The 18,336-nt window shown below is 31.2% G+C and overlaps 1 protein-coding gene across 1 annotated transcript; it reads right to left on the reverse strand.

The window, feature by feature from the left end:
- Positions 1 to 3,760: 3,760 nt before the first annotated feature.
- LOC129295868 (probable dolichyl pyrophosphate Glc1Man9GlcNAc2 alpha-1,3-glucosyltransferase) lies at positions 3,761 to 13,828 on the reverse strand. Its single transcript, XM_054934457.1, has 4 exons — positions 12,788 to 13,828; positions 10,208 to 10,414; positions 8,086 to 8,323; positions 3,761 to 4,344 (listed from the first exon to the last, which is right to left on the reverse strand). Exons 1-4 carry the CDS (start codon positions 13,538 to 13,540, stop codon positions 3,926 to 3,928), a joined length of 1,617 nt encoding a protein of 538 aa, XP_054790432.1. The 5' UTR covers positions 13,541 to 13,828; the 3' UTR covers positions 3,761 to 3,925.
- Between the last annotated feature and the right edge of the window lie 4,508 nt (positions 13,829 to 18,336).

The raw sequence follows: 18,336 nt of genomic DNA on the forward strand, positions 1-18,336 counted from the left end.
TAAAGATAATTTTTTGTTCATTCAATTGGTTGATATATTTTTCACTTTTAACTTATTTTAATAACATATTTGAATTTCAAATCTCAATATTTATTAATTAAATAAAATATTAGTTAATTAAAATATCATTAAATTAATTAATACTATTTTTAATAAGCAAATACAAAATAAATTATTTAATTGGAAATATGAGTATTTTTAGATTTCAAACTTTACACTAGAAACAATCAATATCTTAACCTTATGAGAATATTGAATTGTATGAAAGTTCATCAAATTTCAATATTTCTCAATAATTTGAGTTTTAAAAATTTAAATATAGATGAAGATGGATAAAAAATATCTTCCTGCAACCATCATCCTTTTGTTTTGTATACATAAATACTTAAAAATAAGTTTAAACATATTCACAAATTAATAATCAAACTTGATTTTCAAAGTACAAAATCATTGGAAGAATATTAAAATAAAATCTTACATTTATATAAATTAGTCATACAAAAAAGACTTGATAATTTTACAAAATTAATTAAAAGGTTAAATGATAAATTTACTCTTGAACTATAGGTCCAAAAGTATATGATATTTTAAATTTATTTTTTTGTGCAATATCCTTCTTCAATCTTTAGTGTAATATTACCCTAAAATTAATTAATGATAACTTTAATTATTAGTTGACTAAAAATTACCTCAAAATTATAGAAAAGAGACCAAGAAAAATTTTTTGATCCTTTCGTGTCTTTATTTATCCTTGTCTATTTTTGGATATTTTTATAATTTCTTGTTCAACTAATATTTAAAGTTAATTTTTATTAACATTTAAAGTGACATTGCCCTTTAACCCTTAATTAAATTCGTAAGTGTGAAAAGAAAATAATAAGCAATACCACTTATTTGTAATAGTATAATATCTAAATGGGAGGAAAATTTAATTTGAATTTGATAATTTTATTTAAATTATAGATCTTCATGCCCATATTTATTGAACTTTTGAAATTCAAATAGAATTTTTTAGATTTATGAAATTATATTAAATATTATCAACCATATATTTTTTTGAACTTGGACAGATCTAAAAAAGGAATACATTAATTTAGAATACTCAAAAAGAAACACATGTTATAATTTAAAATATACACAAAATTACATGTGGCATTCAAATGACTGTATATTAATATAATTATTGCTCAGTCAATTTAATAACTTTCACACAATCTCTCACTAAAAAATTTTATACATGAGATTAATTTAAATAATTGAAATAACTTTCAAAATTTGAATTATATTTAGTTAGTATAAATAATTATTATGAGTAACTTTTAAATTCAAAATTTAAAATTGAATGTATCTTTAAAATTCAAGTCAATATATTTTCAAATTAAATTAGATAAAATTTGGTTACATAAAATAAGATGTAATCCATCAATGTAAATATTTGAAATCATATTTTAAAGTAAATTTAGATATATATTGCGACCACCCTTCTAATTTATTTATAAATATTTAAAAATTTAACTTGAATCTATTACAAACTAACACAAAGCCTAACTTCTTAAGCACAAAATCATGTAAGAAATGCACATAAAGCTATTAATATAAGTTGGCTTGACTTTTATAAGCTTGACCATTAAGGACTCAAGCTCATAAACTAACTTTTCTTGAAATAAGTATTTTTTTCAAATTTAACATTTATTGATAGAGAATGTAGGGATAAGCTCGAAGGCTCGTATAATTTTTTTATTTTTTAAAAATAAAAAAATCATACTAATATATATATATATATAATAAAAAAATATAATTTTAAACAAAAATTCACGTTTAAAAAATAAAATAAAACAAATTAAATTGAAAATACTTTTCAAAATTGGTTAAAAAATAATTAAATTTAAAAATAATATATTGTAATATCTAAAACAAAAATATAAATAAAAAATTTAAAAATATTAATTGATTACAATTAATATTTATATTTAAATTGATTTATATAATATATTTTTTTATTTTATAAAAAATCCAAATTTATATAATTTCGTATCCATTTACATTGATTAAAATAAATAGGTTTATATATTTATAATTTTCGTATCCATTCACATTTATTCATTAAATTTGAATTTCAATATATTTGCATATATATATTTGATCATATGAACCTAAATTTTCAACATATCTTTAGAGTAGATAAAAACTTTAAATAGATAGATATTAATTTGAATTCAAATATAATGAGATTTGAATTTCAAATAGGTAAAAAATTTATATATATATATATATATATATCTAAAAATTAATAAGTCATCCCACACCTAACTGCAAACCTGAATTACATATTATATATATATATATATATTAAAAATTAATAATTAGTCAAACCTTAATTCCGAAGCACGAAATCGCAGGAAAGATTTCGAAGCATAGAATTGCAGCAAACCTAAAAATAGACACATGGCATTTTCTCATAACTTTTAACCCTACTTTTATATATATAATGATTTATAATTGATTATTATTAAATTTATGAATAATGATGCATAAATTTATGAAATTATCTATGAATTTCACTGTTTTTCCTTTGATTTGCAAGGATATTTCTTAACGGCAAAACAAAATTGATTTTTCTTAAATTCATAAGTACCCTTCTATGGGTTTAAATTATTCATTTGGTAATAAGGAAAATTTTAAATTTATTTATTTTTAAATTATAAATAAAAATCACGACTTGTTTCAAAGTTTTCGAATGTATTTGAATAACTCATTTTTAATTTTGTGAAATACTTTCTCACATTTGAGATGTATGATGTTGTTTGGGGAAAAAAATAAAAAAATGAAAATGCATTCTAAAAATACTTGAAAATGTTATTAAAAATGGATTTGGTGAATGTAAAATGATGGAGCTTTTGAAAAGTAAAATGTTATTTGATTATATTACTCTAAATTTAATATCCTATTCTTTTATTTTAAAAATAGCTAATTCATTGAAAATATAATTATCATTTAAATAATAAAAATTAGATGTCAAGTTTTTAACATTATAAATTGCACAGTTAATCATGTTAATTTTTAACATTAATACATAATAAAAATTACAAATATTTATCACATTTTTTTAAAAGTACAAATTAAAAAAATTACAAATAATTAAAAATCAAGTTTATAGCATTATAAATCAAATTAAAATTTTTATCACACTTTTTAAATATTTTAAATATATTTATTTGTGTAATAAAAATTACAAATTATCATAAATTAATGTTTTTTTAATAATTGTATATTCAAAAACATATTTTATTATCATAATCCAAATAACTTTTAATTTATCAAAGTAATTTTTAAAAAATATATTTAAATACAATTTTCATCACAACAACTGACTTTCATTGAATTGTCTTTTAATAAATGAATTTTCGGCAAAATAAAAACCAAACACGCACTTTAATTGTTATTAATATTTTCAATACGTCCTTATTTGTGATTTTCCTAAAGAATTAAAACATCAAAATAGGAAGGAACAAAAGACAAATGACCCCAATATAAGGGTAAATAAAATTACTTCATGAGATTGTACCCAGAAAACAGAAAAGAAATTACTTCGCGAGACACAAGATAAATGGCGTTCAATTGCTTTACTACATGTACCAACCCAAACTAGTTTAGCATAAAGCTAAGGTCACAACTTAAGAATACTGGTCCAATAATATTTCGAGTTAGGCACCGAGCTGGCTAATGTTAAACCTGATCGACTAATGCTAAACTGTCCAACTGCAACAAAACAATGACATCAATTTGATTTATGAAAAAGTTCGTCAGCAAACCGAGTATAAATCCTCTGCAATCACAAATTGATCGCATATATACACTACCAAAATTGTCTCAATCTCTAGATGCATGATTGTGCATAATTATGGAAAATCCAATTTACAAAACTTCATGGGGACTGAACTATGAATTGTAACTGCCAAATCCACGAGTACATGATACCAAAAGCACAATATACAGATATTAACATAAGAGGTAGGAAGGGAAGTTTATCACCCAAAAATAGAGGGTGCAAAAATTTCCCCCAAATCTCGACAACCACAAGACCTACCAAGTAACTCTTCTCAATCCACCCAATCAAACTCACTCTCTTCTCTGCAGCTACACCAGGACTACCTTTAGACCCAGCATGATTATTTGTTTTCTTTGCATTAACTGCAGGTGCTCTTGATGCTTCATTATCATTATCATCAGAAAATTGCGCTAAAAATCCTGACCACATCAAAATGGAGTGCAATAGAAGCAAAAGAATTTTGATCGGATATTCTTGTGCCTCAAATAGTAGTGGGAATATCGAATAGCAGGATACTGCACATGAAACAAATAACCCAAGTGAACTTCAGAAAAAAGATAAAGCATATGCATTCATGTCCAAATGATATGCCAAGCAATTTTTGCATGGCTGTCAACTAATTATGCTGTGTCCAAGTAAATGCAAATATTTAATAGCGAATGGAAAATTCATGGCCATGTCAATGATGCAATGTATTGCCAGGGTTATCGACTAGATGTTGAAGTTGAGTATCTGGATATTCTTCCAAATGAATTGAAAGGTGTCCTCTTAAAAGATTTCAGTCAAATAGCAGCAAGTATCTAGCTAGCCTCCTGCACGTTTTTTATGGCCTTTGTACTCCAAATAAAATGCAATGTGTCAACACGTTTTTGTGATGTTACTTTTATGAAGATGATCCTTATCATTCCTCGTATTCAATTCAGAGGGGGGATTGGAGTGAATTTTAGACTACCAATACAACAAATAATGAAATGCTTGAACTTGAACCAGTGGTAGGTCCAACAGAGAAAAAAGGTGTCATTGATGGTAGTGAGCAAGTAACTATTAAGAAAGTGAAGTGGCTAAAGACTTGGATCTTGCAGTAAGGAAGAAGCCTAGGGAGCCTAGAGCTTGCACAAAACATCTATAGAAAGATTTGTTTCTTATCAAGCCCTTTCCTCAAAGTACTACGCTTTTGTCTCTCATGTTGATAGCGTTTCGATACCAAGTAATATTGATGAGGCCATGGCTGTTCCTAGGTAGAGACAAGCAATTTTGGAGGAAATGGAGGCCCTTGAAAAGAATGGCACCTTGGTCACCGCTGATCTTCCTAAAGGAAAGAAGCCAGTTGGCTACAAATGGGTATTTACACCTGAAAACAAGGCAGATGGAGCCTTGACAAATACAAGGCCAGACTTGTTGCAAAAGGATTCTCCCAAATCTATGGGATGGACTATACTGAAACATTTGCACCATTTGCCAAACTAAATATATAGTTAGAATTTTGTCTCTGGCTAGTAATCTTGACTCGCCCTTACATCAACTGGACATAAATGTCTTCTTGAATGGTGAACTCAAGGAGGAGGTTTACATGAAATTTCCTACAGAGTTCCTCGGAAAGAAACTGAATCAAGTGTGCAAGTTGAAGAATTTCAGTCCCCTCGAGCATGGTTTGAGAGACTCACTCATGGTTTGAAGAAGTAGGGATATACTCAGGGACAGAGTGATCATACTTTTGTTCTGTAAGCATCAGAGTGGTAAGATAGCTATCTTGGCTGTCTATGTTGATGATATTGTATTTACAGGAGATGATACAAAAGAGATTGAGCATATTAAGGCTGCAATGGCCCAAGAATTCTACATAAAAGACCTTGGGGAGATGAAATACTTCCTTGCGATGGAGATTGCGAGATCAAAGAAGAGAATTTACATTTATCAGAGGAAGTACAATCTAGATCTTTTGAAGGAAAATGGTATGTAGGCCAAGCAATACTCCCATACGAGCTGACAAGATCAGTGATGAAGAGGCTCTTGGCAAAGCAATGGATGTAGGGAGATACCAACAGATGGTGGGAAAGTTAATATACCTTTCTCACGCTCGACCTGATATTGCTTTTACAGTAAATGTAGTCAATCAGTACTTTCATGATCTGAGGCAAAAACACTTAGATGAAGTCTATAGGATTCTCAGGTACTTGAAATAACTCGACCTGACATTGCTTTTGCAGTAAGTGTAGTCAGTCAGCATTTTCATAATCCAAGGCAAAAACAATTAGGTGAAGTCTAAATATTCTCAGGTACTTGAAAGTGTCTCCAGGAAAAGGCCTCTTGTTTAAGAATCTGGCAAACGGAATGTGGAAACTTTTATAGATGCAGACTAGACAAGTCACCAAGATGATAGAAAATCCACATCTAGATATTGCACTTATGTTTGGGGCAATCTTGTCACCTAGAGAAGAAGCAAAGTGTGACTGCAAGGAGCAGCGCAAAAGCAAAGTTTAGAACAGTTGCACTTGGGATTTGTGAAGGTACATGGCTTAAGAGAGTGCTTGAAGAATTGAAGAAAAGTGTGAACTTGCCGGTCAAACTTTATTCAGATAGTATGCTTGCCATTAACATATCACGTAGAGCATGTTTGGATAAGCAAAACGTGCATCCAAACCTTAGGTTGAGTCCAGAAGTAAATTGAAGCCAATTCTTTTTGTTTGGGTAACTTTCATCATTAAAGCACTTCCTATCCCAACCCAAGGTTTTCCCAAAAGCTACTTGAATTAGCTTTGGTAGTGCAGTGCGTTGCCTTGCTTTGGTTTATCCCCCCCCCTCTCTGCGCCTTTAATCTGTCTTTGCCAGTCACTGTTGTATTTTTTGTAAAGTTGGATCAATTTAAGATTTTTTTTTTTAAATCTCCTTTTCTCTATGCCTATCAAATTTATCAATTTATTTTAAATTTTTTATTCTACCTTTTTTTAAAAAAATTGTGATATGAAATTTAATACTTTTAAAAAAATCAAATTAGTCACAAATATATATACATATACATACATACATACATACATACATATATATATATATATATCATAATTTCATGTCCTTTTTAAAAATTAAGATTTTTTTTTATCAATGTATTTTATATTTTTAATCTACTTTTTTAAAAAAATGTAATTGCAATTTTAAGCAGAATATTTTTTCCTAAAAACATCAAATTAGTCACAAAATTATATACAAAAAAACCCATGTCCATTTTTATTATTATATATCTCAACTAGCTTTTGAATCAAATCATCTAAACAAATTTTAGTTTATTCAACTAATTTCTAAAAAAAAATATCCAGACATAAATCACATTACAGTTATAAACTTTTCTCATAACCTCAATTTGTAACCTCAGGTCAAAATTTTTTAATCTAAACACATCTGTAATCCAGTTCAACGTCATAGGATTTAGCATTTGAGATTGACATGCACTTCATAAGAGAGAAGATAGATTATGGCATAATTCGACTAGTCTACATTCCTTCCAAAGAAGGAATGGCAGATATTGATAGGTACTTAAGTAGGATGGGGAACCCTACCTTAAAAGCTAGCTGTTGAAGTGGGAGAACTAACCCACTTATATACCCCATTGAGCATCCCATACTACTCAATGTGGGACTTGGTATCCCATACTACTAAGTCTTTATCATTCTCACAAAAGGACTAGCTCAACACAAGTTTTAATACTTCATTGGCAAGCCAGACATGATTAACATTTATGATTCAACTTGAAGGGGAGTGCAGAAACATCTTTGTAAATGTTTATATTTATCAAGGATATAATCTATTAGAATTTGTTTTTTATTTCCTGCACATTATTTATTTCTTTTCAACATCACGGGTCACAGTTGTATATATCCCCCTTTGCTGATTCAACAAATTAAATCAATCGATTCCCTCAATTCCTCTGCAAATTTTAATTTTAATACTATGTACAAAGAGTCTATTCATGTAACCATGTCCAAGCTTCAAGTCCAAAGGACTCTATACGAGAGCAGCATGTTAGAGACTACAGAGAAAACTACACAGCCTTCGTTAAATAGCTTAAGATGGAGTAGGAGTGGCCTTTGACGGTATTGGAAGCATTTACAATTGATAAATAACTATAGACAACTAGACACACATATTCCACCAAAAAGTGTTTGATATTACTTTTGACTTTACTTATTCATGATTTTTCTTCGGTTAAAAAAGAGGGGTGAATTTTCAAGATCTGGGAAACAAATTAACATAAACAAGCATACCTATTGACAGCAAAAAGTAATGCCTAGCATCGTCCAGAGTTTGCACTGCAACAAATGCAAGAGGTATGACAAAATGGAGTGATGCCTTCTCATGCACATGCCACCCAAAAACAAAACCACACGTGTAAGCATAGGCTATCCATCTGGTAATCATCTGCTGCGAGGGTTTCTTCCAAGCCTTGATAAGACAAGGAGATAAAGCAAGCACAACCATTGTAAGGGTTAACAAGGGGGTGACCTGCAGATTGTTTGGACTGGTTAACTAAAAAAATGAATACTTCAATGATACCAAAATTGAATGATTAAAGCTCAGCTACACTCATTAAAACAACTTAACCATCCCTTTTAACATACATGCAAAACCACCAGTCTCAACCAATAATGTCAGTTGAATTGAGCTGCAGCATTTGAAAAGTTACGATGACTAAAACGTAGACAATGTGTTCGAGAATAGAAATTCAACAAAGAAATGAAGGGTAAATTTGTGGCAGACTTAAACAAGTAGCTTAAGCTATTTTGGTAAAACAGAAAAGTTCATGCATACGCATATACTAAAGTTGGCATGGTATCAAGACACTTAAAAAAGGCCTAACCGTCCTAAGATCTGGGACCTGTAATAAAATTTTAAGAAAAAAAGGTAGCACTCGAGGAATCCGAGGTTCAAGAGTACTAGCCCATGCAATGAAGAAAAATAAAGGAGGGCCACCAAGACTTAAAGAACACAAGCCTGGGCCCCTAAACGATAACTAGACTAGGGGGAAAAACAACAGAAACCAATTACATTTGAGAGACAGCACTGGGGAATGAAAGTTCGATGAAACAATGAAGGGTATATAAGCTTTGAAAAAACATAACTCAGTAGCTTATGTTATTTCAGTGAAACAGACAAGGCCATGCATAAGCTCATACTAAAGCCAACAAAAATGCTAATATCAAAAAATCTTCTACCAATTCCAACCAATCAAATCACCTTAATGTTTACAAACATTGCATGCTAAAGTTGGACTGATGCTGATGTTATGTTACTATCTAATGCTGTGCTGGTTTATGTGTGACCTAAAGTCTGGTCGGAATGGTTTACCATAACTAAATCAATTTACTAATCAGCCCATATGCTTGAAGATTTGTTTTCCAAACCTTCAGTCAAGAAGCATAATTCTCAGCTTGGAGAATCACTAAAATAGAGCTGCCAAAATGGATCAAACCACCAAAATAAATGGGCATGTCATCACATTGGCCACACATGCGTGCTCATCATGCTGGCCGTGGTTAAGTGGGCCCACCAACATGACCCTAGGTTGACCCTTTTGTTTAATCATTCCTAGGAATTTAAAAAAACGCCAGATGATATTTCAACTTTTAGTTCAAGAACTAACCTTCAAGACAAGATTCATAAGCCCTAGATGAAGTTTGAAGAATTTCATTACTTACTTTATTTTGTTTTAGTTGGATGACAAAACTTGAGCTAGTTAAGTAAGTTTTTTGTTTGATTGCAATGAATGGTACCTTTTTAATTTTTTGGCACTAGGTAAGGTCAGAGTATCTAACCTATTCAAATAAATGGGTTGATAAATCTTGACCTGTTTAACCCGTAACTCAAACAGCAGAAGGGTGTCTCATCTTCCTTACTCTTCATTTCCCTCCTTTTCCCCTAATTACCGTTAGATCAAAGTTTAAACAGTTCTGATTTAATATTTGATAAAATCATCATTTTAATTTTACTTAAAAATATGTAAATATATTTGAACTATTAAAATTTGATCTAAAAAACTTAGAATTATAATTTTTTTATATATTTTATATAAAATACAATATTAATTTTATCAAATATTAAATGTCAACCGTTGAAAGGCTTTGATCTAATGGTGATGAAAGGAAAATGAGGGAAATGGAGAGTAAGGGAAAAGGGTGGTCCACTTTATCATCTCTACCTTTACTCGCCTCCTCCATCCCGGCCACCTCCCAGTCCTAAATAACCACAGAAAGCTAAATGTAGATAGCAACTAAAGTCAATAATTTATTTTGATGCAAGCACATAATCAGCTAGCTGATGATGACAACATATACATGCATGCATTTTTTCTCCTGGATTGCAGCCAAATTTTACTCACTTAGAGCATACCTGAGGTAATACAGAAAATGGCGAGGAATCCCCTACAAGCCCACCAGTGAATGAAGCTGCTGGTGTTGGGATTTTGAAACCAACTTTTCTGAGCATGAATGAGAGCCCTTTGTCTAATATGATATAAAATACCCAGAAGTTGGGGGCCCAATATGCATGACAAAGCCCCCTGCCAAATGGAAACAGTCTGTGGAAGATTTGATGTATCTGCATTTTAACATCTGAATAATCATTAAGAAAACCAAATGGAAGGAAAAAATGTACATGTAATTGGGTTGAGTGAAGTTAACACAGTCTTTTCTACCTAGAATTGAGTGCAGTAAATAGTAAATACAGTCTTCCTCACTTGGGTTAAAAAGGTGCTTATTTCCAATTGGTAAACAGTAAAAATAGCAGCAGAATTCTTCTTAAAGACCAGCAATGCATAGTATCAATTACTGAAGCTTCATCTTGACAGTTAAAGAGCCTTATTTATTTTAGATTGGTTGTTTGCTGCCTTTTCTGGTTCACAGAACTGGCTAAATTAAACTCCATCTATATTTATAGCTGGTCCTAAGTCTGGATAAAGGAGGAAGGTTATGTTGGACCCTCAATAACCAACATAAAATTTTGTTAAATCTCACATGGATATGGACATGGAACTGGTTATCTTAATGAGTTTTTGTGGTCCACTAGACCACCTCCGTTTATGTCCTACAATTTACCATTCCACTTGGTGATCAGTATCTTGCTACTGGTCAAGCAATGAAGAAGATAACATACCAGAATGCTACATTTTCATTCCTAATTATACAAGCTAAAATGTTGCAAGACAAAGCCTTGCAGACATCTCTTTTTCCTTCCCCCCCCCCCCGCCTCTTTATTGGTAGGCATCTTAACAAGCATGTGAGAAAGAGAAGTGATCTTGGTAAATTTCAATAGATCAGTAAACGATCCAGGCCAGATTAACATGCAACTCTGTTCCAAAGATCAAGAGACATGAAGTCTGTGGAAACCTAAATTCTGTTACTTGACCTATAAAATCAAAAATCAAGAGAAATGAAAAAAAAAATAATATAAGGACCAAATAATATCCAATATATATTGACCAATAAGATAATTCTGATGTCTGGCTACTCAAAAGGCAGAAATAAAATTGAATTACCCATGTTGTAAGATCACAATTTTTTTAAAAAAACAAAAATCCTCAATGTAATATTTTCCAAGGCTGTAACAAGGATTCAGAGCCCTTTCAAGTTTCAACTTCAAAGCTTAAACTGTTAAGGGAATGTTCATGAATGGTTTAATTTAACATTACTTCTATCGCACCTTCTAACTTGAAAGCCCTTTGGGCTTTAAGTGTAGGTAAAACACAAGCCACCACACCTTGTGCTAAAAGCTAATTTTAATTGAGACAAAAAGTGGCAGCCAGAATTTCTAGCCAATTGATCAGAAACTCTAATATGATATTGAAGAACAGAAAGAGGGGAGAAGGTTTTAGGATGAAATATGGTTTTCAACCTGCGTATAAAAAGGATTGAGAGGAATTACACACATAATCCAAGAGGGACAAAACATAAATGTAACTTTTTAGGTATTTGTGGGCAATACCTACAAGATAGGGTCTTTCAAAAAATGTCCTCCACTTGCTATTTTATATGGAAAACTTGATAACAAATGCCTAATGAACTTCCCCTATGTTTTTTTCTTCCCAAAACCAAAATATAATCCTAAGATCATTCCACAAAAAATAATGATAATAATAATAATAATAAATTGCAGAATCTTATCCTACCTTGATCATCTCTCCAATAGCCGGTTTGGCCGAACATACTTGGGGAAAGAAGTTGCTTATTTTTTTCAAAAAAGAACTTATAACTTTATGGGATGTTTGCTTTGAAGAGGGGGAAAATGGTAAGCAGCTTTAAGGTAGAAGCAAGTTTTTTGTTGTGGGAAGGAAGTAAGAAGTTGGACCTTCATTTTTGAAACAAAAGAAAAAAGTTAAAATTCACAAGACAGAAATACCCCTAAAATTATTAATTTCCATATTACATTATTAACATTTTCCCTCATTAACTACTCTCTCCTATTCCCATTATCTTTATATATTTACTTTAACATCAAAGGCATGCCCTTCATAGCAATTTGAAAGTGCTTATCAAATGATTTTGCTAAACATAAACTTATTCTATTGTGCAATGCCTTTTATGAGATAGTATTTTGGGGGGAAAGAAAAAGGAAACACTTTCATAAAATGTAAAAAATCTATGGTAATCACGATAGGCTCTAATATTGACCCAAGTCCAAACTTCTAATCTCTTTCCTTTTCAATCACAAATAACTCTCTTTAATGTAGAAAGTTATTAACAATAAAAATTTCTTCACCAGGCCAACAATTCTTAGTCTCTACTTCTCTTGTATGGAGCAATTAAATTAAATTACATTAATCTGCCACTAAAATTCCACAAAGATCAGTAATTCAACGAAACATTCTCTATATTCTTCCAAAACTTGTCAATAGTCCTAAATTGGCCAACGCAATGATTTATGTGGGATACAAAATCAGCATAGATAAATTCAAGATGTAGAAGATCTAATTACCTGCCCAAGGTAGAAAAAAGGCCCAAATGCAGCTGCTATGACTGCTATAACCACAGCTCCCAAAAACAAGAGACGACTAATGCTTTTAAGCTTTCCACCCCAGCAATAGTGCCTCAACAAATAAATGAAATAAACTGGTGCTGCCACAAGAAATAAATGCTTAAAGCACACAAGAGCAGAAAAAACAAAACCACCCAACACATCCCTCCTTTCCTCCAAATATGAAGTTGAAATCAACAAAATCCCAATGAGAAATCCATTGTACTGAAAATGCATATGGTCCACTATAAATAGCATTGGCGACCAAATGACCAGTAAACAGATCAACTTTTTCCTTCTTGAATCCAGATTCTTAGTCATTCTATAAACCCCAAAGAGAAGACACAAATCAGACAGTATTACAGTGGCTCTTTGGAAATAAATCACCGTGTTTGAGCTATAATTCAGCCCCTCCTGAAGATGCACAATTTTCCCATCCACCAGGTTAGCAAAAATAGACAGGAAGCGTTCAAAATATGCAAAAAACGGAGGGTAGTCAAGAGTCCATGAACTTGTCTCATCAAAGTACCATTGTGAGAGTGGAAGAGAGTGAGTCAAGGCCATCCAGTTGCGATGGACCTCAAAGTCAGTGCTACGATAGGAAGGGAAAAGAAGAACTTTTATGCAGGCAGCTACAAGAAAGAACCACCAGAGAGTCATTTTGGAGCCGCAAGAATTTTGAACTTTTTTAAGGCTTGGCTTCTGTTCTCCCATGATAAAAACTGCAACTGATTAAGGGAAACAAGGAATTACGACGTCGAGGAACTAGATTCGGCTTGCCTTCGTTAACGAAGCAATGGAGCAGCACTCACAGGAGCCCAATCTAGTCTTGGTTGCCCCAATTCGAAGTCGAAATCCAAGGTTAATCCATCCCTTCGCGTTCAATCCCCGGCTTGGTCATACGGAATCACGCAGTCGCTGAGCCAGAACATTGGCGGGTAAAAAAGGGAAAATTACGTTGAAACTCCAAATAAGAGACTTGTTTCCAAATAATAGACTCGAGAATTTAAAAATTACAATCAAATCCCTTAAAGCGGGATGTAATTTAACTTTGGGTGAGAAGGGATGAAGGTACGTAAATCTCAACCAGAGCCATCTTAAAAACATCTCCACATGTCCAAGATCTTCAACTGAATATCATGGTTCAATTATTAAAATGCCCTTAATTTCCTTAAAAATGGGGCAAACTGGTCAATTACGCAAAGGGGTTACTGAAGGGAAGTTTTGAACTTATGATTCCTTGATTCTTCAAAACACGAGACTGTTAAATTAACACATTCTTTAAAATTTAGAGAAAATTAGTTTAATGGCTTTAAAAAAATACAACTCTCATAAATTATGGATTAAATTTTTAAATATTTTTAAATATGGCTCATTCATAAAATTAATTAGATGTATTTTTTTTGTATCGTCAAAATAAATTTATGATTAAAACATAATATATTTGATTTAATTAATATTTAGCTGATTGAATCTTTTATTTTTATCATCAAAAATCGTATTGTGCATGCTCCCTCTCTGATTTATCATCTCTGAATATTTTTTTCATTAGATTTTTGGATCTGATTTTCTTGAATCATCATATTCATCTCTCGTACAATGGTTTTGTTTATCAAAATTTTTTATCTAATTTTCCTGGATCACCATCTTCATTGCAGAGCTTTTCCTCTCTTTTTCTCTCTGTTCTTCCCAGAAATTATGAAGAGGACATTAGACATTGAAAAGAAAATTCCATTACTAATATGCGATATTATATCATTGATATACAACTGTATATATATGATAAACAAATTAGTAAGTTTTAACTGATATAACTTATATGTTAGTGATATATAATAGTATATCACTGATATATTATCGTAGATCAACATAATCAAACAATTAAATATAAACTTATTTATAATTGATATACAGTCGTATATCAATAATATAGTGTCGCAGATCAGTAACACAAAAAACACATAATTATTTTCTTAAAATAGATCAAACAAAATCTCAACAAACCCTTGCTTGAATTTTAATTTTTGTAACAAAGTCTGATCGGACTTCCTCACCCTGGATCTGTAGCTTTAATATGGCTTTATGTAGAAGCTGCAGTTTCAGACTTCCTTACCTTGCATTTTTTATTTTCAACCTAAATGTAGCTTCCAGTCTACCTCACCTCGTCTCGCATTCCTGTGGTCTCCTGGCTAAATCTTTAACTCTGTTTATCCATTGGTTTGAGCTGTTTCATTGCCTACTGTCAGTTTCTTCGTCGTCGTGACTGAAAGTACAGTGTCGTCTCCACATCTTTGAGCGGGTGAAAGAAAACCCAGTGTGAAAAAGGGAAATCAAGATATTGTGATGTTTAAGGGTAATTTTGTCTTTTGTATCAAAGGTAAATTAGAAAACGGCCATTATCTTAATTTAGAAAAAGGTGAGTTATTAGTTTTATTTAATCATATATTATTGGCTAAATTTGCTAAAGCCCTTAAAATTTATAATGCAAAATAAAATATATTATAAATTTTGTTTAGAAGCATTTTTTTGAAAGGTGCTAGTTCAAAAACATTGTTAATTCCCTATTGTGAAATTATTAATATCTAAACAAGTCGATTTTCAAATGTCAACTTCTTTAATGATTATTGATAAGTTATATTCAAACATTAACAAATTGTAATTTGAATTTTGATAAGTTATTATTTGACAAGTTTTATTGAACTGACAATATTCACAAGAGATTGTTGGAATTTTAACAACTTAATTATGGACAATTGACAACACTACTTCAAAATTAACAACACTCATGACTTAGAAACTAAAATTACTTTATGTATGTATGTATGTATGTATGTTGGCATAAGGGAAAACGTAACTTTTAGTTCTTATACTTTACTTGTATTTACTATTAATCTGTTGTAATTTTTTTTCGATGTTTTAGGTCTCTATATTTATTTTTATTATTTTTTGTCCCTCTATGAACAAAGTATAGGGATCTTGAAAGGATCCAAAACAAATAAAAAATAAAAGTATAAAGACCTAAAACACTGAGAAACAAAAAATATAGGAACAAAAAGCAAAATGTGAGTAAAATATAGGAACCAAAAGTTATATTTACCCTTAATATAATATTGACACCTTGTTAATATTCATGAAACAAGTTGTAAAAATCAAACATGGTGGTTTGATAACTTCTTTTTTGAATATTGATTAGTTATATTTCATATTGACAAGTTTTAGTTTGAATTTTGACAAGTTATTATTTGACGGGTTATTGAATTGGCAATATAACTACCAACAAGTGGCTATTCAAATTTTAACAACTTAAATATAGAGAATTGATAACTACACTTTCAAAATTAACAATACTAATGGAAAAGCTTGGAAACTAATTTATGATTAATATATATTATTTGATTTAGCATGATAATGACAACTTGTCAATATTTAAGAAACAAGTTGTAAAAAAAAAACAAGTTGGTCATTTAAATTGACAAGTCATATTTAATATTAATAAATTGTACTTTGAATTTTGATAAGTTGTTATTTGACAAGTTGTTAAATGGACAATATAAATATTGATAAGTGGATATTCAAATTTTAACAACTTCACTACAAGAAATTGGCAACTCGTTAAGAACTAGAAATTTTCATGAACAAGCTTTAAAATTTATAATATATATACATATATGTATATGTATGTATATATGTAAATTTGCATTATTATATTTTAAAGGTCTGTTTGTTCTAGGGGTGTTTAAGATGGACCCGTCCTAATCAGCCTAAACTCGTCTCGATATGTCCTGATCAGATCGGGACAGGTTAATCTCGGCCCAAAAAAATCAAGATGAGACTTCTATAGGATGGGACAAAAAAAGGAATGGGACAAGATAGGACTCGGGCTCACTATCGGGACGTCCCATCCCGTCTTGTTTATAATAGTTTTATTTTTTTTTTTTTTTTGAAATTGTACATATCACTACCTTACAACCTCAATCCGCAACCTTCGAATTTAATAATCATATTCCTATAATCTCACTTCCCCCTTTCTCTACCTATCGATGGGCATAGCTGCGACACTTTCCTTCCATTTCACGAGTTCCAATTTTCACAATTCCACCATGGCTTCACACAAGATGCAAGTCAGGCGACCATCCACGCCATCAGCACCTACACCAATCAAGTAAGTCATAGTTCTAGTCTTACAGTCTTAAGTTCTTCTCCTCTCTACCTTAGCTCCTTTTCACGATTGAGGCTATCGGCGTGACGCCTCCTTTTCATCTCTACCTCAAATCTCCTTCCTTCTCGATCTAGCTTTCATTTTTGTTTGTCACCCATCTAAGTTGCAGGTCTGTTTCATCGCCCTACCTCCCTTTTTATATTATTATAGGGCTGAACCCATGTCTAATGAACTTAAAAGGCATAAACTCAGCTTGCCTGCACTCATTCTATTTATGTATTACCCACACGAGCTCTTTGTCATTTGATATTTAATTGTTTGCATGCACCCACTCTCTTAATTCCTATATATTCTTCATCTCCCTAAATCACTCCACTTAATATGATCATTCCATCCTAGAAGAATAGATTATAACATACATACATACATACATACATACATATATATATATATATATTTATTATAATTAATTGGCTTCCTTTTGTGTGTATATATGGTTTTATGGTTGATATGTAGTAGTACAGTATATATGAAAATTAAATTAAAGTGGATCTTAAAAGCTAGCAATGAATATGGATAGAGGTAAGACATATAATATATACTATATATAGGAGTAGATGGTGGACATGTAACATAGCCCTCGTTATATATAGCTAATAAACAGATGGATGCATAATTTTGTGAACAAAATATGGGCTGGGGTTAGGACATGATGTATGTATAAAATTAACATGTTAATCAAATGACCAAGACCTTCTTTGTTTGAGTTTATGCTTGATTATTGTTGCCTATATTGCTGTAGTTGAGTTTTTAATCTTATCCTATGCTTATTGGGTTTATCTACATTAGCAATGAGGTATTACCTTTAAAGAAAATAATTTTTATTTACATTATGTGATCAATTTGAGGCTTCATGTTAAGTATTGATTTAAAGAAGTTAGCATTTTAGATAGTACCTTTTATAATTTGCTTTGTATTTGTAGTATTGATTTATTCTAAAAGATCTTTTATAATTGAATTATAAAATTTAATTAAGTTCGTCATGACTCGAGACGTCCCAATCCTGTCCCGATCCTGTCCCAACTCCTTTCGGGATGGGAAGGGACACGGGATAAAAATTGAGTCTCTATCATTTTTCAGGATAGGTCACGGGATAGAGGTGTCCCGGTCCCGTCCCGTCTCAATGAACACCCTTAGTTTGTTCAATATTTTAATGTGTTTTGGGAACTAAAGGATCATGGATTCAGTCTCTTCATAAGGAAGAGAGACGCACGCACACAAGCAGGTCAATACTGGATTCAAACATAGGACCTCTTCCAAGAGAGAAAGATAACGTTGATGTTAGGATAAT

This window comes from Prosopis cineraria, unplaced genomic scaffold (assembly GCF_029017545.1).
Source record: "Prosopis cineraria cultivar Desert tree isolate PC_DT_omini unplaced genomic scaffold, ASM2901754v1 PC206, whole genome shotgun sequence".
Taxonomy (NCBI): Eukaryota; Viridiplantae; Streptophyta; class Magnoliopsida; order Fabales; family Fabaceae; genus Prosopis; species Prosopis cineraria.

Excerpts from the sequence above, each read along its gene's own strand:
- LOC129295868 (XM_054934457.1), bottom strand. The coding sequence starts at position 13,540 with ATGGGAGAACAGAAGCCAAGCCTTAAAAAAGTTCAAAATTCTTGCGGC. Across the intron at positions 10,415-12,787 it reads CTTTTTTCTACCTTGGGCAG|ATACATCAAATCTTCCACAG; the intron begins GTAATTAGATCT and ends GTTAAAATGCAG. Across the intron at positions 8,324-10,207 it reads CATTTTCTGTATTACCTCAG|GTCACCCCCTTGTTAACCCT; the intron begins GTATGCTCTAAG and ends AACAATCTGCAG.